Source organism: Leuciscus leuciscus (assembly GCF_965113295.1).
Source record: "Leuciscus leuciscus genome assembly, chromosome: 5".
NCBI lineage: Eukaryota > Metazoa > Chordata > Actinopteri > Cypriniformes > Leuciscidae > Leuciscus > Leuciscus leuciscus.
Genome location: NC_138729.1, coordinates 21,550,550 through 21,572,622, shown reverse-complemented (window position 1 = coordinate 21,572,622; position 22,073 = coordinate 21,550,550). Strand labels below are relative to the sequence as shown.

At 37.3% G+C, this 22,073-nt stretch overlaps 4 protein-coding genes across 4 annotated transcripts in view; 2 read left to right on the top strand and 2 right to left on the bottom strand.

The window, feature by feature from the left end:
* Positions 1-2,785: 2,785 nt before the first annotated feature.
* mblac2 (metallo-beta-lactamase domain containing 2) lies at positions 2,786-7,645 on the bottom strand. The gene is made up of 2 exons (XM_082170056.1): positions 7,067-7,645; positions 2,786-5,916 (listed from the first exon to the last, which is right to left on the bottom strand). Exons 1-2 carry the CDS (start codon positions 7,506-7,508, stop codon positions 5,531-5,533), a joined length of 828 nt encoding a protein of 275 aa, XP_082026182.1. The 5' UTR covers positions 7,509-7,645; the 3' UTR covers positions 2,786-5,530.
* An 87-nt stretch (positions 7,646-7,732) lies between these two features.
* Positions 7,733-10,428, top strand: polr3g (polymerase (RNA) III (DNA directed) polypeptide G). Its single transcript, XM_082170057.1, has 8 exons — positions 7,733-7,797; positions 8,279-8,408; positions 8,584-8,713; positions 9,053-9,121; positions 9,194-9,253; positions 9,329-9,387; positions 9,512-9,637; positions 10,269-10,428. The coding sequence occupies exons 2-8, from the start codon at positions 8,298-8,300 to the stop codon at positions 10,353-10,355; spliced, it is 642 nt and encodes a 213-aa protein (XP_082026183.1). The 5' UTR covers positions 7,733-7,797; positions 8,279-8,297; the 3' UTR covers positions 10,356-10,428.
* Positions 10,429-10,561: 133 nt separating this feature from the next.
* lysmd3 (LysM, putative peptidoglycan-binding, domain containing 3) lies at positions 10,562-14,064 on the bottom strand. Its single transcript, XM_082170054.1, has 3 exons — positions 13,917-14,064; positions 12,794-13,068; positions 10,562-11,842 (listed from the first exon to the last, which is right to left on the bottom strand). Exons 2-3 carry the CDS (start codon positions 13,058-13,060, stop codon positions 11,189-11,191), a joined length of 921 nt encoding a protein of 306 aa, XP_082026180.1. The 5' UTR covers positions 13,061-13,068; positions 13,917-14,064; the 3' UTR covers positions 10,562-11,188.
* Positions 14,065-18,239: 4,175 nt separating this feature from the next.
* Positions 18,240-22,073, top strand: part of adgrv1 (adhesion G protein-coupled receptor V1) — a 154,774-nt gene continuing 150,940 nt past the window's right edge. Inside the window, exon 1 of the mRNA XM_082169978.1 lies at positions 18,240-18,489. The gene's annotated coding sequence lies outside the window, so the exon portion shown is untranslated. The remainder of the gene's footprint in view (positions 18,490-22,073) is intronic.

Here is a 22,073-nt window from a genome sequence, read left to right as displayed (position 1 = left end):
GGGCTGAATCTGAAATCGCCCCCGAAACCTTCATTCACTATTCCCTACGTTAGTCCACTAATTCTGTTCACTTGAAAGAGTGAATGAAAAAGAGAGAGCAAAATCGGTTGTACACTTGTTATTGCAGTGCAATGTGGAATTGAATAAGTGCACTCAATAACGTCCACTATGGTTTCCCCTTAAATAATCCCGTATTTTAGGGTATGGGGGCTTTTAATCGCTCTACTTTTTAAATCACTATTGTCTAAAGCAGATTATTTGTCCTGCAGACAGTCTTTCAATAAATGAAGAGACAATTTTTCTGAGAAGGTTTTACCATGCTAACCGTTGGCAAGCTAAAGCATATCATGCAAAATGCTCTCAGATTTACCTGACAATTGTCTCACCACCAACTGTTAAACTAAATAGCGTCAGATCATGTCTTCCTTATTGTGATACATCCAAGTGAAACAGATTATAGAAAAAGAAAAAAAAATATAGAGGTTGGTTCTATTCATCGGTTGTTGATTGGATAGAGGCAGATCTGAATGCAAAATTGAACACAATTGTAAGAAAGGGGCGGGGTTTAAGCAGACCAAGGGTGTGTCTCAATCAGTTCAGTAGTCAGGGCACTGATCAGTGAGTCGGTCATTTTAAGGGCTGTCTCAATCACAAAATTCTGCCAGTGCACTGAAACGTTCGATCCCTAAAAAGACATCGCTAGTACATCGCTAGACAGGTAATACACATAATCTAGCTAACATTTATCATTTATTTATAGCTGAAATGTTGCATGTATATGTAAATAAATTATGTACCATAATGTACTTTAAATAACATTTAGAAATAATGTCAGAAAGATATGTTATTTTGTTTTTCATAAATACCAGAAGTGATGTTGTACAATGAGGACGGTGTCATGTTGCCGGAAATAGTCATTACTCATCAGTGTCCCAATGTGTAGTGGTCCTTACTGTCCTTACCAGTGCCCGAATTCATGTACACGATTATACTGATTCACGACCCAGGTAGTTAGGGAGCTGATTGAGACGCACCTTAAATAATTGGTAAAGTCCAGGATAGGTCACCAGAGAGAAGTCTGTTGTTTCCCTGGAATCTTTAAAAAAAAAACAAAAAAAAACATTTGCATTGACGAATCGTTCACAGTAAGATGAACAGCATGCATTTAGAAACTAGATGAATTTTAATTTCATGTCTTTAAATTGACAAATAGGACAGCTCATGGTCTGTTAGACCTCAAGGACATGTGAATGAGAAGGCCATAATAGATCTGAAAGACTAAAACACAATTGTTTCAATGAGTATTTGTATTACTTTGGAGGAAGAGGTCATCACATTGCTGCTGTTGCACCACCAACCATTAACCCACAAAACCTGCAGCAGCCAGGTCATATTAAGGCTCCGTTACCACCCTTTCGCTCTGATAATCTGCTGGTGATTGGCACTTCCCTATTCTCCCCCTCACCTCGGCCCTTCCCACACGTGTCATCTTGGCTCGCCGGAGGGCAGATAGGGGCTGTCAATTAGCAGATAATGTAGGGAGCAGCTGAATGTCAAACAACGCTTCCCCAGCGGCGACCACGCATCAAATGTCCGTCTGGCTGCCTGCGGGATACAATGTCTTGTTACTGAAGTGGGGTTAGAGGGAAAAACAGCCAGCGGGAGGAGAGAAAAGTTGACGAAATCTGGCACGTTAGTTACAGGCTCTCTATCACTTTCACTAATGCAAGATGGCATTATAGTTCAATTGTAGGTTCACAAAGTGACGTCTAGAATCACTGTGGCATTTGTTTGGGTTTTCCTTCCCATGTTTACAGTTTCGGTTTGGTATTTTCAACTGTTAACTTTCTGGTAAATTTTCATGAATTTCTAGTTTCAGGGTACATACAGTATAAACCATTCAAGAAGCCTGATGTGATTTTCAGTTCAAAAACAATAAAAATACATGCAAATCCTGACTAACTTCAAATGTTTTTAGCATGAGAAAGGATTCAAATCAAACCAAACCAAAAGGACAAAATACTTTTTACAAAATCCTTTTTTTTCATGTCCATCATGTAGGCTGACCAAAATCTAATCAAGTTTGTATGTGAATAGAGCCTGGATTTCCCTTTTCTCCTGGAAACTCCTTCATCATTTCATTTGAGCCCTATCACCTTTAAAAATAACAGTAACCACCTCTTGTAGGTCAAGTCAGACAAATAGTCCCCTGGATATAATTAGCCATCTGTCAACAACCATCAATTCATCCTGACTGAAAGCCGTGTCAAACAGTACTGTGGAATTTCAACCAGATCCATGACTGCCAAACGTATGCATTTCAAAAGACACACTGTCAGGACAAAACTTGGCCCAAAAAATATTTCAAGAGATTTGTAAGGAAATTAATGTCACATCCAATCCATCATTACTAGCCTAAGGGGATAAGGCTTGCGGTTAACTTAGTGATATGTGAGAAAACGTCAAGTTTTTAAAAAAGGAGGACGTGCCAACTTATAAATTTAGAGAATTTTAAAATGGAGGGTTTGCTGCCAAATAGCACTGACCTCAGTTTGATGCTCTACTACTTCAGCGCTCAATCTCCAAAGCGACTAGTAATATGCAGGCATAACAGGGTCAATGTCTCCATCTTGTGGTCATATTACTTTTGCTCAAAGGGGCAAAATAGGAATATTACAGTGAAATTCTCTTTTAACACATTGCACAACTACAAATGACTTAAGCATAAATGAAATAATATCAAGCAAAACCGAAAGAGAAGAATAACACAGAGACTCAAACTATACAGAATTGAAAGTGAGTATATTGTTAAACAGGTGCCTGGCTATTACAACAGCTGTTGTCATGGCATTGCGAGGTATTCATTTGTTTACTCTCCAAGAGGCACTAAAAATAGTGTTAAATGTATAGTTCTACTCATTTTGCCTGGATTCAAGGGATTCCTGAGCAGAAACATAGTGCACATATACTGTACAAGCTCACTTCAACTGTAGATTCATTATACATATATCCATGTCCATCACATTCACACAAACACATTCTTCTCCTTTTATGATACTAAGTGAAAATGACATTTCAGCAGTTATGAAAATTACATCAAAATAGTTAAGCAGCATATTATAGTTTGGCAACATAAATGAGTGACTTGATGTCAGTCATTCTCATAGCTTCCCCAGCGTCTCATACACTCACAAAACATGATATTTTCACATTTGAATACTAAAGAGGAGGGCCTAACATATGTCAGATTAAACTAAGGCAGTGACTTACTTAGAGGGGAAAACAGCCTCATACCACAAACTACTACTGTCTGTCACCCACACTGATTTCTGTGCTTCAATATCAATATCAAAATTACTAATACAAATAAATTACAATTATTGCGCAGTTTGCAAATAAACACACGGCAAAGAGAACTACTTATATGGAGGCAGTGTTATGGGACTAAACCAAACAAAAATCACAGTTCAGGCATCTTTCTGTCAAGGCTAATCATTTTTCCTGACTAATATTCTGCTGAAAGATTATGATTTTGTTTGCAAGCAATGCACTTCGATCAAATACACAACACAATCCACTCTGAGCCTATAGAATAATAGAATGATGCTGCGTCCATCCATGCAGTGCTACATCAATATCTCATGCAGAGACTTCCATAGAGACAAGTCAATAGTATGCTACTAGTTCACCTTAACTCCCAATTTAGCAAACAAATTGCTATCTCTTAAGAGATGATTGACCTAAAACCGATGAGATCACTGGTGATTGGAAGTGTAATTATGTCAGCTTAGCTACAATGTGCCTTATTGGGATTTTGATCTTTAAACATACCATCTGTAGACAAGTCTCATGATTAAACCAAATGTTAATGAAATTATTTATTAAAGGTACAGTGTGTAATTATGTAATCTGCGTTGTTAAATTATGGTTGATAGCATTGGTAGTAAACCCAGATAGATAGCATTACTGTTTGTCCCAATCAGACCTATCTATGATTTTCCTGAACTCTGAACTGAATCCATGAAGTCTGACCTTTTCTTGCCAAGTGAATGCGTGACTGAGTTGACCAATGAAATTGGCTGTGGGGTGGAGCTTGCGTTTAACTTGTTTGGGGTGAGGGGAGGAGGGGAAGCATTGCTATATTCTTAGTTTTCATGTGATGTCACACACTTACAGGAATGCACACCTGGAGGGAAAACAAGGCTTTCCTCCATTGCTCACCAGTCATTTTTACCAGGTTTGCACTAAGTACTAATGTAGTAAGACAGTGGTATTAAAAGACAAAATTCAGTGTATGCCTTATTGATTATGCATACCATATACAAGCTAGCGGATGAACTCAGAATATAAATGCAATGCACAGTTTCTCATTAAGCGTTTTCCCATAGAAAACCATTTTTAAGAATACGTTAAATCATATAATGCTTTGCGATAATATTCTGGGCTCATCTGCTCGCCTGTATAGTATGCATCATTAACAAGGTGAACACTGAATTTGACCTTTTAACATCACTATTTAAGTACATTAAGGCACTTTAAGTATTTTTCACATTAAGCGTTTTAGAACGTCCCACTGTTTTTAGTAGGGCTGGGACGATACACCTATCTCCCGATTCGATACTATCACGATACTTGGGTGCCGATTTTTTTAAGAATTGTGATTCTACAAGTATTGTGATTCGATATTGCAATATGTTGTAATTATACATACATACATACAATACTACATTCTCTTGAATAAAAGATTTAATAACAAATACATTTTTTAACAGTCACTTGTCACAACAACGTAGGCTAATCGATAAATGCGTTATTTTAAGCACCAAGTTTCTTTCAAGATTTTGATCGCTATCGTAGACATCAGTGTTCATATTTGAACTTTAATATCAATTCTGGAATAAATTTAGAATTTAGAATCATAAAAAAAATAAAAAAAATATTTAAAAATATTCACGATAGCTAGGTGAATCAATTTTTTCTCCCAGCCCTAGTTTTTAGGGATTTTAAGTGACTGAAGCAGGTGCATTATATTGATCACAAGTTCCCAAAACTTGCATTTTGTTCACATGTTGTTGTTTTTTTCTCTCTTTTTGAGATGGAAAACTGACAGGCCTGTAATGCAGTTCTATGGACGTTTTGCCCTCTATGTCTCCGGGCCAGTCACATGACTGAAAACTATGAATTGGGCAGCTAAAAATGCCAAGTATCCACAGTGATTATCACTTTTAGTGTTTTGTTTTTTTGTAGTCTTATAGATGTCTTTACATATTAAGCTGGGATATAGAAGAAACTATTTTAATGGTGAAAATTACACACAGCACCTTTAAAAATATGGCAATGTCTACTGCTCTATTTGACGCTTTGATGGATATTTTGCAGCATATTTCACTCATTATTTTGAACCATGATCAACACAAATACTATCAAACTGTGTATCATTAGCACACTGTATTACTCAGTGTTTTCACTATGCTCTATATTGAGGTCTGCAATGACATATGTTGTTGCATAGTAGTCTGGATCATAACTATTAGCAGGCACTTCTTGAATTGGAGGCTCGAAGTGCCAGGCTGGCGATAGACTTCACCACGCAGGTGGAGGCTCTGTGGCAGGCGCCGGCACTAGCCATGTAGTTGGAGGCTAACCGGTGCAGCCGTTTGCTCCCGAAAGTGTTAAAATGGCCAGGCATGACCAGGTCAATCTCATCTTTATCGACCATCTCTACCAGCCTTTCGCAGCTACGGATGTAGTCGCTGATCCTGCTGTAGGGAAGCCAATCAATCATGGAACCATCATAGACCACGTCTCCACTGAACAGCATCTTGTTCTCCTTGTCATGGAGACAAATGCTTCCTCTGGAATGGCCCGGCATGTGGAGAACAGAAAGTTGCCGGTCCCCAAGGTTGATAACGTCGCCTGGGAACACAAGGAGGAAGAAGAAAGGAAGGAAATGTGGAATGTGGGAACTGGATATTGTCACTGCATTGCAGCACTGACACAGCAGAAGCTGTATCGACTGATGGACAAGTTATGAAAAAGAGAGGGATTTGTAACATACGTTATGAATAAGTAGCTAAGCTTTAGTTTATTATTACTACAGCTGAGATATCCTGGTCCAAGCACAATACATTTTAGTTAAAAGGTTTTAATAATATCCTTACACAAGTTTTAGAGCAAATATCTGTCTATTGGATATATACTAACACACAGTAAAATATCTGAATAAGGTATGCTTCGAAACATCCACAAACATTTACAAAAAGGGAAAATTACCCTTTCTGTAGTGACTTTTCATGACTTTTACAGTCAATTACTGGATAATTATGTTTTTAGTAATTATGCACTCACAAAGAGCAATTTCTAACTGATTAAATATTTCCAGCTGACATATATATATATATATATATATATATATAAATAAATCACTAGGCCTACTAAATAAATAAATGCATGCATACAAAATACTGACTATAGACATTTTCCATGATTTTCAGAGGCCTGAAAATCACACCTTTTAAAGGTTTTTCCAGGAGCATGGGAACCCGGACTCTAGCTTAAAGTCTGTGTCACCTCAATATCTGAAGATGCACTGTGAGGTGAAATAATAATTTGTTCCCTGAAAAACATATTCATATGCAGTGCAATTCATTGCATACTAGTCCATTCACAGAGAATAATGGGGGATGAGGTCATATCAATCATGTGCGTTTTACTCAGAGCTACTCTGATTCTGCTGGGTTTCTGCCAATGGTCCACTATAACAGTGTATCTCCACCATCAGGGAAATTATAAAGCCACATTAGACAGTGAGCTTGGTTTTCACAAACCACTGACATGTCTCTGGTGAGTCTAATATGATCTGATTTGTTTCGATCTTTCTCTAGCTCTACAAAGATATTAAGCAAGGTTGCCCAGAATTAAGTCATGCAATGCAATGCAGTACATTTTACTACTGTTTATGGAGTAGATTAGGCATGAACCAAAATTAGCTAAATAATGCAGTGAGAGAGTGAGAGAGAGACAGACAGACAGAATGGCAATTTGGCACAACAGTATAACACCCCACCTTCTTGTAATATATGGGTTGGCGTAACAGCCGTCACTCTATACTGTCTTGCTCGCCATCCAGGCGCTGGATCCTCCACGATCTCTCGGTCAGATAACCATGTCACGGTCTCAAAGTTGTCACCGTTAGCCAGAGCATCCACCTCCGCCTTGTGCACGCCCACCTGTTGAAACTGATGCAGCCCGCCCGAATGATCAAAATGCACATGCGTGCCGATGGCTAACAGCGGGTTCTTGCGCTTCGAATCGTCCCCTAGCAGCCCTTTACTATAGATGTATTCAGGCAGACTCCGTAAACCCAGTCCGGTATCTATGACGACGTCCTGATGGGACCCGCGTATGAGCCAGATATTCGCCCTGTTCCCCGATTCATAAAAACGCTCCTGGATCCAAAACACGCCATTTTCCAGCGACTTATGCGCGTACCAGTCAGTCACCGACATCTCCAATACATTCAAGAGGTTATTATTGCATATGAGGATGAATGTATGGTTGTTAACCTCTAATTTTGGTTTTAAATCTAGCTGCTTCAGCCGCAGAAAAGACGCTGACACCCTGTTCCGCAAGAGCAGCACGTCACCGAGCGTAAAGATATGACGCGCTAGAGAGTCGGAATTCTATTGGTCAATGCGGAAATAGCCACCACCCAAATAATGCATATTAATAATATAAAGCAAGTGCCCTTTAATTGCCTTCAAATACTCATTTATATTCGTCTAAATGCTGAACAAGGTAAGTAATTGCCCTCCTGCAATGCGACCGCACCAAAATTGGTGGTGCAATTTTGGAAATAGTGCATGTTGTCATCATTTACTCACCCACATGCTGTTTCAACATTGCTGTTTTCTTTCTTGCATAAAGGGAAGCACCTGTCCAAACAATTAAAGTGGATCCTCATTTATATGCTCCAAAAGCACAAAAAAGTCCCGTACGATAATATTCCAACTTTTCTGAAGTCATATGATAGCTTTGTGTAATAAACAGACTGATTTTTAAAAAAAGTTTTTAAAAGATCATCTTCCTCCGACGTCGTTCAATTAAAAATGGAGTGTGTTAGATTAACGTCGAACACCATTGGTTCTCACGAGTCACGTGACCTATCGCGGCACAATCTATTTAAAACTACAGCGGGAATTATCCCCCCAAAAAACGTCAAAATTATAATTTTTTGTCAATTATTAAATTGTTTCGTTCATCCAAACTTTTTTTTTAGGAATATTTGACTTACCAGAATGGCAGGAAAAGGCAGAGGAATAGCAGCATTCACCTTCAACGTTGAGGCTCTGGGCCTCACCAGAGGGTCCATGCCTGAAACCCAGAGAGGGCCGACTCCACTTTTCCCTGTGAGTTATTCTGATCCTTTTTGTTTTGTTCTTAAATGAATATTGTTTTCCACTGAACTTTAAAATGTGCTTCAGTAGGATTAGACATTATCCAGAAAGTCCTGCCTTTTGCTTTTTTGTAGTTGTTTTAGAGACATGCATTGCAATACCTATGACATTATTCCATCTTTTACAGCAAATTGAATATAAACCAGGGCCTTTGAAAGCTGGAGAAGATGAAGACTATATGAGAGCATTGAAACAAGAGATGAGAGGACGAATGAAAGACCTCCCTTTTAACATAAAACCCCACACAGGAAAGGGAGGTGAGTGGTAGCCTTTATTTAATTTTAGTAACATATAATACCTAATGCTTCCTACTAGGTGTCTTATGATTTCTAAGATAATCATATTGTAAAAGTAGATGAGCAATGGGGGCAATATCCATATAGGCTATCGCTGACATTAAGATATTAAATCTATGTAACCATGTTTAAGTGAAATACTATAACTGATTAGGGATATGTTAACCTTGAACGTTATTATTTACATTATTTTATTTTAACCATGTTAATTCAAGTAAGAAATGTTTAGAGGTTAAACAAATTGTATCTACTGTTTTAAAGTGTTTGCCAGTGTGCTCTGCTCACCAGTATAATTCACAGATGTGGAGAGGTACAAAGAAAAATACACAAAAGAAATAAAAAAAATTGAAGCTGGCGATTGGACACCAGGTATTGCAAGAATCGCGTACGATTACTATTTAATTTGGCTGATTTCAGATAAATCATAGGCTTGATTTGTAGATTGGAACAGTCTTCCGAAGGAGCTGAAGCCACAGAAGAAGATAATTAAGAAGAAAATAGGTAATTTCAAGAAATGCAAATCCCTCTTTAAACAAACTGCAATTTTTGACCTGTAAACAACTTGAATATGTACAGATAAGAAATTTGCAAAGATCTCAAGTAAGGACAAGAAGGAAATGCTGAGTAAACTTGATGTGAGTTCATGCTATATTCATCACAATAAACTGCTGTACTATTCACGTTTTCTATCTTGGTTCGTGACAAACATATACAGTATATTTGGATTGAGCTGTTGTTTCACTTGTGCTTGTTTTTCAGGAACTTGAGAAGAAGGGGGATGTCAAATCAGATGAGGAGAATGAGGAGAAGGGAAAGAAGAAAGAGGGTGAGGAAGAGGAGGAAGAAGAAATTGAAGGAGAATATGATGATGAAGAGCTTGAAGAGGTAAAAGATCTTACTAATAACAATATTCTACCTTAAATAAATCTTAATCGACCGCATCTGTAGGATGTTGTACATTTACCACAGAAACAAATTAAATTAAGTAACTTTAACACTTAAATATTGCTTAAGAATGAGAGTGAGATATAATCACAACCAAATTTGTCCATGCAAAGCTATCTGCTTTTTAAATGGAAAACTTCTTTGTGCATGGATTTTTTTTTATTATTGTCTTGTCCATTAGTTTGTAAAATAAACCAGTTCTAAAGAAAAAAAAAATCTGTGCTATATTTATTTATTTGTTAATATGCGTGTCCTATGCACCTGCCAGCAGCAACCATATAGTTGTTTACTTTTCATTCTGTGGTAATCAGCAACATTCTATAGATGCTGTTGATGGAGCTTATGGCTGCATGCATTTAACCTAAAACATGTCATCAACAGTAAAGTGAACGCCCAAGTACCTGCTTGATAGATCTAACATGGTTTCAGTTACTGAGAAATGTTTTTGGTGCTACTGTTTTGACAGCACAGAGCATTTTACTACACAGTGTTCATGTTTGAATAATCTATAGTGAATGTTCAACTAAATTCCTGAGTAGTAAAAGCACTCAATGAATGGATTTTTTCACAGGAAAACGACTACATAGCAAACTACTTTGAAGACGGTGATGAATACGGGGGAGGAAGTGATGACAACATGGATGAAGCCACTTACTAGCAATAAAAAAAGCTATCACTCATTAAAAAAAGTCTATCATACAAGAGAACTAAAGTGTATTAATACTATAAAAGCACAAATTGAGTAACACTTTTACAAGAGCAGTGTTTTATAAGTATAAAAATTATAGTTAAGTTATATAGATAAATTACTAAACTGGTATTAAGCAAAATGTTAAAATGCTAAAAATAATTAGGAGATTTAGATACTAAAATATAATTCCTTTATTTTCAACCTGCATCTACAGTCTACAGGATGAAGGCACGTACTGTTCAAAAGTCAATCACTGAACTCCATGTTTCATAGAAATGTTTGCATCTCTGCTACTGGAATGGAATTGAGCACATGCGAAAATATTTTACAAATCATGCCTGTGCTCTTGCTAGAAGAAAACCAGGAAGCCATTATGGTTCCATTTGAAGTTTTGTTTTTCTTTACAAGCAAAGTTTAAAAATTAAAACCAGCAACTTTATTAGCATCAGTTGCAATACTGAATCTGGATTCTACACTTCCTAAAATAAATTAATGTGTTTATTTCCCTGACAACCAGACAGCGCCAGCAAATGTCTTAATGTATCATGTTTGCCGTCAAGGCAAACAACGAGCTTAATAGAGGTACAGAGCTATACACTGGCTCATGAGTGACAGACAAACAACAAAACCAGCATTTAACTGTGCAAAATGCATCAAGGAAATATGCTGACAGGATTGGAATCATTTCTTGATTACTTGATCCTTTAACACTTCAGTTCAACTTCGTTTTTAAAATGTGGTTCCGCTTATACCATCCATAAATGCCTCCAAATTAATTCCCTGGTGATCTAAGTGCTCCTTTACGTTTCCTTTTTGTGCTTCACAAAATGTTGCTGTTCAATAGCAGGCTGTAGGTGAGAGTCTTGGTGAGAGGCAGCATTGGCCCGTGGTAACCCAAGAGGCTCAGCGACGGCTGGCTGTGTTGGTCCAGGCCTGATAGAGTCTATGGTAGTGTGGTGGCTTACATCTGCTTTCATCAAAACTTCATAGTACAACAGGTAAAAAACAGGTGTAACAATCCCCACGACCAACATGATGGCCACTGCGGTCCACCATCTCATTCCCCAGTCAGCCCCATAGTACGGGTCTTTCTTATGGGCCGGTCTGCGCTCGGGGTCTCCCAACAGCGGCTGCTCCAGTGAGGACACCACCTCGTTCAGGCTGTTCCTGGAAGGGGCAGATGACTTGACGAGAAGTTGAATGTCCTTGTCCTTCTCCTGCAGGAAGCACTCCACGCTGTCCACAGATGAGGAAGAGGATGAAGAGTCCAAGGGAACTCCAGAAACCTGTATTTCTGTGATTCTGCGAGTGCTGCAGGGTGAGCTGCTTTTGTGGGGAGTGGTGGTGTGAGTTTCTGTGAATGAGCTGAACTTTCTCACAGGGATCCGTATGGACCGCAGCGCAAAGAAGTCCTGCTCAGTTAGAAGATTGTTGGCCCGCTTTATGTCAGCAACCTGAGAACAAACAGGAAAAAAACAAATCAGTATAACATATTTGGGTAGCTATTAGGAGGCAAAACTGCTTTACGTTTTTATATATCAGAACATACATGGAGCAATTTAAAAATATACAGAGCTGGATGTGTCGTGTCCCAAATAAGATCAGGAAGAACTCATTATTATGGGGTGTAATGTGAAGCTGAGTTTTGTTTTCTGCAGCAAAGCTGCGTCATGACTTGTGTTGTTAATACAGAATTCTACTTGCGTGATCAGGTGTGACTAAAACACAGATTTTACACTAGTTACTAATACACTAGCTACTAAAACACTAGTTTTTGTTTTGAGACATTACACTTCAGTTTAGCATGCTTTTGCACCAATAACAGGCTCACTGATTTCAGAATAATCATTTTCACTTTGGTCTATCTAGTTCTTAATAAAAATATTTTTTTAATTCACTTAATTACCCTAAAATAGACATTACCACATGGTTATTAAAGTCGTGATGAAACGGAAGTAGCCTCATTAGATCTTTTTTTCCGATTGTGACGTACAGTATTTACACGTGTAGATTATAAAAAAAATAAAAAAAATGGGTCTGGACATCCACTGGTTGTTGATTAGCTTCTAAAATGTGAAAGTCACAAAAGTGTAGGAAAATTAAAATGAAACTTGCAGAGGGAGGGTTTAAGCGAACTAAATAATTAGAGAAGTCAGGCATATATAAGAGAGAGAAGTGAGTCCAGTTATGACATTTTGATTAAACACTGAGGTAAAAAAAAAATCTTAACAATTAAACTGATAAATTGTTCACAATAAGACCTATAACATACAGTTTTAGTTCATGCCAACTTTAAAATAAAATAAAACATATTATATTTCTATGATTTTGACCATAATGGTGACCTTACTATAAACATACTGAAAGAAAAAAAGTGAGGGCACAACAAGGAAACCCTGACTTACAGTACAGAAATATTGCAGAGAAATACTGATCAGCGTATCTCCCTCTTTTATGTCCCTTATCAAGTATACAATATCGTCCTTGCGATCTGTAGATGAGCTGTGCCTGCGATGCCTCTCCCTGCCTCTGGAACGCAGCTCAAAAGTCTCTCCATCCTCCTCCGAGTATTCAGTCTCTGAGTTGTTCCCAAAAGCGGACGTGTAACCACCTGTGAGTGGCTGCACTGTGGTTGCAAACTGGAAACCATTGTGCTGGTTCCTTCCAGTCATTTTTCACTCTGAAAAGAACAAAAGGCCAATGAATGTTGTTGAACAGATGTGCATCACAAAATGTACTCTCTGTTTGATGCTTCTGAGGTCATTGGATTCCTTTTACTGTGGCAGATTAAAACACAGATAGTTGATGTGTGGGACATTTAGATATGGGTGGATATCTAGTAGACTGTAAGCACACAAAATGTGCTATGCCATGTACAACAGCTAACACTGCTGATAAGATAAAAATTCACCCTTGGCCGATGTTGACAGAAGCTATTTTAGGATTTTCCTAGTCTTGAAAGTGCATAAATATTAACTGTCTCATGTGAACTGTATTTCTTACGTGGCCTGGCACGCGCAGGTAACGTTAACTAACTACCTAGCTAACTAACTAGCAGCTACAAATCTTTTAACATGTAAACATGACTTCACAAGACAAGACCAATTTTATTCAAGAAACAAACAATGACACCTGGCCAAACAGCGTTTATTCACATGAAATAAACGCTAAATGGTTGTTTATCGAATAAAGCCACTTAATAGGGTTTATAGTATACACGTAGATGCTAAGTAGCTCAGTTAGCATATTTTAGCAAATGCTACGCAAAACACCAACTACAATATCGCCATCTGGAAATGTACATCTTGGAATACAGAATAATATAGCCGTTCCTGTAAGCATGTATCACTAAGTTAATAATATGTAATATCTTGAAATCCTCATTAGTAAACAGGGTCGGTAATCTCGTGCTACTGATGCTAACCAAACTTTACATCAACAAACGGTGATTTACTAACTAGTAAGATTTCAGATAATAAAACTACAGCGCTAATGAAAGCTTCTGTTTATCATTTTGTTGAGGTTTACCTGAGAAACGAGTATGGTCCGCTTGACTTCAGTGATTAGGCCATTCTCCAGTTTCCTCTATGTGCCTCATTACTTCTGCTGCTGGATTACTGAAGACGGAGACGCCACGTCAACACTGATGAGGCAGCGTGAGCACGCACTGACATCATCGACATCTCTCCCTGTCCCGATTACATCATCAGCAGTTCAGATTCAGAAGGTTTTGTTGTTATCATCCAACGATCTATTTTCCATGTGTGCAGTCTTGTTTTAAAATGAGGAGGCAAAGTTCTCACATGTATGTATCTAATTGAGTTTATCTCCCTGTTACACTTCCCCCCCCCTGTTTAAATAAACATTACATACAAATAGAGACCTTATTACAAGTCTATTTTGTGTTTTAGGCTACACAAACTAGGCCTAATGCCTTTTTTAATAAAACCAAGTATACATTTCATCACGTGAGTGTTTTTACGCATGTTTACATTCCAAAATAATAACAAAAGGCAGTAACCATTTAAACAATATAGTCAACTTATTTTCATCGCTTGTACACATTGGTCACAGACACTAAATTGTAGGCCTACCTTTAATTTCCCTAAGCTGATTTCTCACAAAAAGTCAGTCATTATGTTTTCAGGCTATTTCTAGTTCGATTTTAATGTGACATAAAGTGGTGATATCTAGGCTAAGTGGCTGAGTTGTTTACTTACTTTTTAATTAGTCTTCCCATTAACGACATCATTGTCTTCATTCAGGCCGATTCGAGAATGCGCACGAAAACAAGAGGTTGGATTTATCCAACAAACCAATCATATCCAGCCATAACCAATCATGCGATGGAGGCATTGCCTCCTCTCATGTGACTTTCCCCCATTCATTCTTATTTACCCTCTCAAGTTTCTCACGGAGGAGCTTCGGGAGCATAAAGGAGGAAGCAACGACAGTGAGGGATGAGAGAGAACCAGGCCTGGACTATTTTATGTTGTGTTTTGTTTATGTGTGTGTGGCAGTCGTCTGTGAGGGGCTGTCGCTTACTTTCGTTTTGTGTTTGTTTATTTTGATGATTAAATTGTTTAAACGTTCTCCGGTTTCCGCCTCCTTCTTCCCTGAACTAACTAACTTTGCTACAGTGACATTAAAAAGTGTATAAATCACTGGTTTTCTAAAGTAACACTTTCCAACAGCAACACTAGCAGGTAAAATTACAGCGAGAGTCCTTGTCTCTCTTGCCTCCCCTGAGCACATTGAGTTTTAACAGACCAAAGCATGCGGTGGTTTTGGTTTGGGGGTAATTGAGAATAAATGTGAACAAATGTCGCAATGCCTCCATCGCACTGTGATTGGATATGATTGGTTATGATTGGATATGATTGGTTCCCACGATAAATCCCCCATCTTGTTTTCGTGCGCATTCGCGAATCGGTCTGAATGAACAACATTGTGGCGGAAGACTAATTAAAAAGTAAGCAAACAACTCAGCCACTTATATCAACGCTTTATGTCACGTCAAAAGTGTTTTTGAGTTTTTTTAGTGATCAATCAACTTAAACAAGTTAAAGATATAGTCTATGAGCAGCATTTTCAGTAATGTGCAGTTTCAGGTGGAAGTGGGAATGCAAGGTGTAGGTTTTCATAAACTATGTATAATTAGTGCAGAATTAATAGGTGTCTAGTTCTGTTTCCACGTCATCTTGTGTGCAGTAGGGGGCAACCTGTCTTCCTCTGGTATAGCTGTATGTCTGCCTCTGCCTCTCTCGCTACGTGAAACTGCATTTACTCTGTGAGTGAACTTATGTTCAGTATTCTTCATTCTTTGTAAGTAAATAAGTCTCTTTGTTCACACTTTAAATTAGGGTCCATTTAACTATTAACTATTATTTACGAATTTTGCTTCAATTAACTCCTTACTGCTTGTTAAATTTAGGAATTGGGTAGGATTAAGGGATGTAGAATATTGTCATGCAGAATGTGTGCTTTATAAGTACTAATAAACAGCAAATATCCTATACATGCTAATAAGCAACTAGTTAATAGTGAGAATGGGACCCTAAACTAAAGTGTTAGTAACTTTCCTTTCTAAAACAGCAAGAAGTTAGCAGTATTTAAATAATACAGAAAGTACTACAGAAAGTTTTATTTAATAGCCTATTGCTTGTCAACTGTCAAATTTTTACCCAGACTCACTGAAATATTCCAGCCTCATGTAGAAGTTATTTTACTTCCTGTCAAATTTGACTGGTTACATAACAAATTGATGTCATGACTGAACAATTGTCCTATTATTGCAGTCAATTATACATACTATATGGACAAAAGTATTGGGACAGCTGACCAGTACACCAACAGGGACTTTAATGACATTGCATTCTAAATCCATAGACATTAATATGGACTTGGTCCCCCTTTGCAGCTATGACAGCTAACACTCTTCTGGGAAGGCTTTCCACAAGATTGGCATGTTTCTGTGGGAATACACCAAACTCATCCAACCATGTTTTTATGAACCTTGCTTTATTCACTGGGACAGTAATGCTGGAATAGAAAAGGGCCTTCCCCAAACTGTTCCCACAAAATAGGAAGCATAGTATTTGTCCAAAATGTGGATGCATTAAGATTCCCCTTCACTGGAATTAAGGGCCCTAGCCCAACCCCTGAAAAACAGCTCCATGCCATTATCCCTCCTCCACCAAACTTTACAGTTGGCACAATGCAGTTAGACAGGTAACGTTCTCCTGGCATTCACTAAACTTAGACTCTCCCCACAGACTGCCAGACAGAGAAGCGTGATTCGTCTCTCCACAGAACACGTTACCATTGCTAGTACATGCTTTACACCACTGCAGTTGCATTGTACTTGCTGATGTGAGGCTTGCATGCAGCTACTCAGCCATGGAAACCAATTCCATAAGCTCCCGCCACACAATTTTTATGACGATATTACTGCCAGTGGAAGTTTTGAACTCATCAGCTATGGAATCAGCAGAGCACTGGTGACACAGCTCTGTGGCTGAGTTGCTGTTGTTCCTAAACACTTCCACTTTCCAATAATACCTCTTACAGCTGACCATGGAATATCTAGCAGGGATGAAATTTCACAAACTGATTTATTGCAATCTTATTACATTACAATGCTTGAATTCACTGAGCTCTTCAGAGCAACCTTTTTATTCACAATATCGTCCCCTTGGAATTATAAGGTTCTATCTGCGTTCTGAGCAGTTTTGAGATATTGAGCTTTAAAGTTTTTGCATTCCATTCGACTGTGTAGAAAGAACCTTTTTATTTTCTAAATAAAAAGTTCCAAAATGTACACAACTTAAAAAACAACATCACATAATGTAAAGTGGTCACAGAATAAGACTATGTGAATAACTAAATTTTGACAAAAATGTCAGATAGAACCTTATAATTCCAAGGGGACGATATGTCAATGACATGGCTAGATGCTTGATTTCATATTTGTGGCAATGGGTCTTATTGAAAAACCTGAATTTACTAATTAAGAGGTGAGTCTCAATACTTCGTCCATATAGTGTAGTGTACATTAGGATATCATTAGGATATTTTATTACATTTCTATTTAGTTATTGTTCATAGCATTATTATAGCCTCAAGTGCTTTACCCTGATGTTTCCTGTGTTTGTGTGTGTATCACTGTAGGCCTACATGTAAAATGTTAGTTTTTATGTAGATCTTGAGGGAGGTAGCCTAATTATGAGCTTAGTGATGATTGATTAAAGTTTTTTTTATGTTTAAAAAAAAAAAAGTCTCTTAAGCTCAATGATGATTTTTCACAAATTATTCATTTGATGAAAAAAAATACAGTAAAACAGTAGTAATATTGTGAAGTAGCTATTATAACTATTTTAAATCACTTTTTTAAAATTATTTTGGATGTATTTCAAATTTAATATATAATGTAGTAGCTATATCCCTGTGATGGCATATCTGATTTCCTTAGCAGCCATTACTCCATGCAATGGTCATTCGGAAATCATTAAATGAGTCTGAGTTCAGTCTGTCTTAAAATACTCCAGCCTTTAGTAAATCAAGCCTGATGTATTAAAGTGGCACGCGAAAGTCCTGTTTAATCATGGGTGCTTCACATTTTAATCGTCTGTGGGAATCAGTGTAGCGGTGCGCCACAGGTTGATTTTAGAAACGTAATTTGCCATCCTCCACAAATTGCCTCTCTGCCTGAGGAAGACAGATCGCTGGGTGGAGCTGTTCCCTCGATCTCTCAAGCAAGGAGGTTAATGAGATTAGCACATCCCTGCTCAGACAAGACAAGGCTCTACCCATGTCCACTAGTTCAGACGGGACAAGCGCTTAAACGGACTGCATGGCAGCGCATGTCGAGATTCAAGCGCATCCACACTCACCTCGCATGGACTGGAGAATCAAACCAGCGTCCTGCATGAAAAGCCACTCTTACCCAAACTGATTGAGCTGTTCAAGACCAACTTCTGTGCAGATTGCCGCGCGATTGTCACGATGTATTTATCATCCCATTGACGGACACAGCGCTGACCGGTTCAATTTACCCCGGACCTTTTGTCATTTGCCTTGGAGTGTTACAACAAAGTGTTAGGTAAGTAACTTGTATATCACATTGCATGTCCTTCACTTTGTTTTGTGCAACAATTTAGTGAAATTGCCCGGTAAATGCGACACAAGCGCTTCAAAGGTTAGTTACAAGAAGATGCGCTAGATAGAATTTGATTTGTAAGTTTGCTGATTGTTCTTCCCCTTTTAAGCTGATCGTTTAATAAGCGAACTCTTCCATATTAGTAAGGCAGAAACGTTAAATATCAAGAGTTTAAACACTTTAATATGTTAGTTGTTTGCTTGTGTCACGTTTTGCTGAACGGACATGCTCTTTAAACTCAAGCGTATGGTATGCTATACAATCACTTTACTCGCATCCACGGGCAATTTGGACAGTTTTTGGGTAGTTTTGTTCTTCCTCTCGTAATAATAAACACATCAGACATAATCGTCATAAACATTGGAACGTTAAATCAATTCATCGTTGGTGGATGAGAGGCCATTCTCCTGCGCTTCCATGGTTACTGTGAGGGTCTTCAGCGCGCTTTGTGTCTCTTTCCTCCCGCTCCCATTGAGATAAAACAACAGTCGGCGGGGCTCCTCCCCACACAGGGGCTTTGAGATGGGACGCGCTCGCGAAGCCCCCCTGTCATCCAAAACTCAAATGGTGCACTCATCTTTACGCACATCAGTTTATGTGATCTAAGCAAGGGGCCCTTCTCAGTTTAGGGTCCCTGCAGTTTTGCGTGTAACACTCTCATGACACCTAGTCATGACACCTGCAGTGTGATTACTTCTGAAATGTTATCTGGTACTGATTTTCCTTGAAATGACTGAAATTGTAATCAGTAACATTATCTTTTAGATGGCACTTTTAGGTAATCTAATCTGGTTATGTCTGGATTATTTATTCACATGCAGGTTGAGTTTGTACTATTTTGGCCCAAAAAATAAATAAAAAATGTCCAAATGAAATAGCCTAATTAATATCAATTGATAAGAAGCTGTATTCTGATTATGCATATGTAACTCCAATTAATATTACTTGTAAACAGTGCTGGGTAGTCACTGATACATGCAATCTGGAAAATTATACTTGTAATTAGATTATATTACATTTTAAAATACTCATAGACTACTGTTACTTTTTTTTAAATTGATTTACATGATTACTTATTATTCACACAATGGCAGTAAATAATTCATTTAGGCTATTGATTCTCCCCAATTATTATTTTTTCACATTTTAAATTGTCCTTTCTTAAAAAAAAGAAAAAAAGAAGAAGCGTAATTTCTTATTCAGAAAATTGAGAGACCACATTACAATGGTCTGACCACTGGATTTGACAGAAATCATTTCACTTTTAAAGAGTGTTTTCTTAACATTGCAACATTGCGTATCATTAACTCCTGATTAACACATTAATCATTATTTTATTAGTGAGTCATTTAAACCATGTATTGTATGTCTTTTTTGTCTTTCAAACACATGTTTAGTATATTTCTTCTTATTATAAAACTATTTATTTAAATGATTTTATTTGATGATTTATTTAATTATTAGCTTTTCAATAAACTCAACCCCAGTTTAGGAAACCCTGACATAATATTTTAATGCACTTCATGTTGTTGATAACAAAGAATGGAATATATTTTCTTTTTCTTTGTATTTTTATATCAGTATGGTACAATATTATTCAATGTGATAAACGAGCTTGATCAAAAGTAATCTAAAAGTAATCAAAAAGTAGTCCGATTATATTTCCTAAAATGTGTAATGGATTACATTTGTAATCAATGTAATTTGGAATCAGTTACAGACTACAATTTGTAAGTAATCTACCCAGCACTGCTTGTAAATTACAAAATGACATGTAGTTTCTTACCAGTCATGCAACATTAGGCCTATACGTATCGTAAACTGGACACATTGGACATGGTTTTATCCAGTCCTTCTACTGTTTTAGTGAATCAACTGGCATCTTTGGTAGTCTGTTTTATACTGTTTCGTGTTTAATTCATTAGGGGCACCCTTTATCTACTGAATAGATGCTCTGTGACTCAATGGATTGAATGATCTTCTTGCACCCCCCTTATACAGCTTCAGTTGAGCATCATTCAGTGCATGTGATTCACGGCTGGGTGTTACATTTGCAGTGGTCGCCCCTGTTTTTGTACCTCCCCTTAAATAGGGCCTTACATGTTGAGAAAACAGAGAGGATGTAACATAAACACTAAATCCATCGAGATGTGCGAAGCACTGCTCACGGACGGAGCGCACTGTGATTGATGTCATAAGGAAACAGACCACACAGGGTCCAGCGTGAAGAGACAGGTGGAATTAAGACAAAAGAAAAAACACACACAAGCCTATAAACATGCCTCATGGGGAATTGCTTGAATTGTTAGAATTCTATGTTGCGGCAGAGAAACATGCTTTAGTTTTAGTGGTGTTGTTTTTTTGTTTTTTTTTATAGACTTGTCATAATTCTTTTCCCCAATGGCTCTTTCCTACTGCACTCTCCCTTTGTACTTCACCAGCTGAGTCTGTTTACTGAGAACAGAAGCCGCCTCTTCCATATGATGAGACGTTTTATCTTACATAAAGCTTAGTTGTGTTGAGTATATTTTTTAAGACCATGTTTTAGTGCAAACAGGTTGGCACTGCTTACATTTTTATAGGTTTTAGAACAATTAGTTAATTAATTACAATTAGTACTGATATTAGTACTGATATATATATATATATATATATATATATATATATAAAAAAAAAAAAAATATATATATATATATAGGAAGTCTTCAGATGCAAAAGCCTCTAAGTGCCTTCCGAAATTTTCTTCTAGAATGATCATCTTTATCAAGCTTGTATGTTTATGTTCAGTTATTTCACTTTAATGGCAATGAAAATGACATATTAATTGTCATTAAAGTGAAATTACTGAACCTAAATTTATGAGCTTGATTAAAATGCTCATTTTAGAATAAAATATATATATAATTTGTCAGTTGGTACAGTATGTTCAAAGTCCCCAATAACATTATATTATATTATATTATATTATATTATATTATATTCCTAAAATTACAGTAAAAAATAAATAAAAATAAAAATCAAGACGAATTAGGTGTCAAATGCACAGAACAAAGAAAATACACTGAAAAAAATAACACCAAACCTGAAAGGAAATAAGTAAATATATCACCATAGCCAAAGTATTGCTAGAGCCTAGTGCAATTTACTTCAAAATTAATGTTTTCTAGATATGTATATATATGGACAGTTGTGTAACATATTCTACTAATCAGGCTGTTATGCTATATGTTTATAAATGAATTGTTTATCAGCAGTTTAATTGTTGATTCAGAGATCAGACTTGCAGTAAAATCACGTCGTGTTCATATGGAGCTGAGACAAAACATGAACATGCTGGAATACGTGTTGGATATTTAATAGTCTTGACAAAGTACGTGCTAAAAATGATGGTAGATGTATGTGAAGCAGTCAATATACAAAATAGTTTTCTTATAACTTGAGACCTGACTGAGTAAAACTGTAATAGAACACTGAGTGAAGTGCTGATTTAAGAGTTACTGTAATTTCAATCTTAATGAAGTAAAACT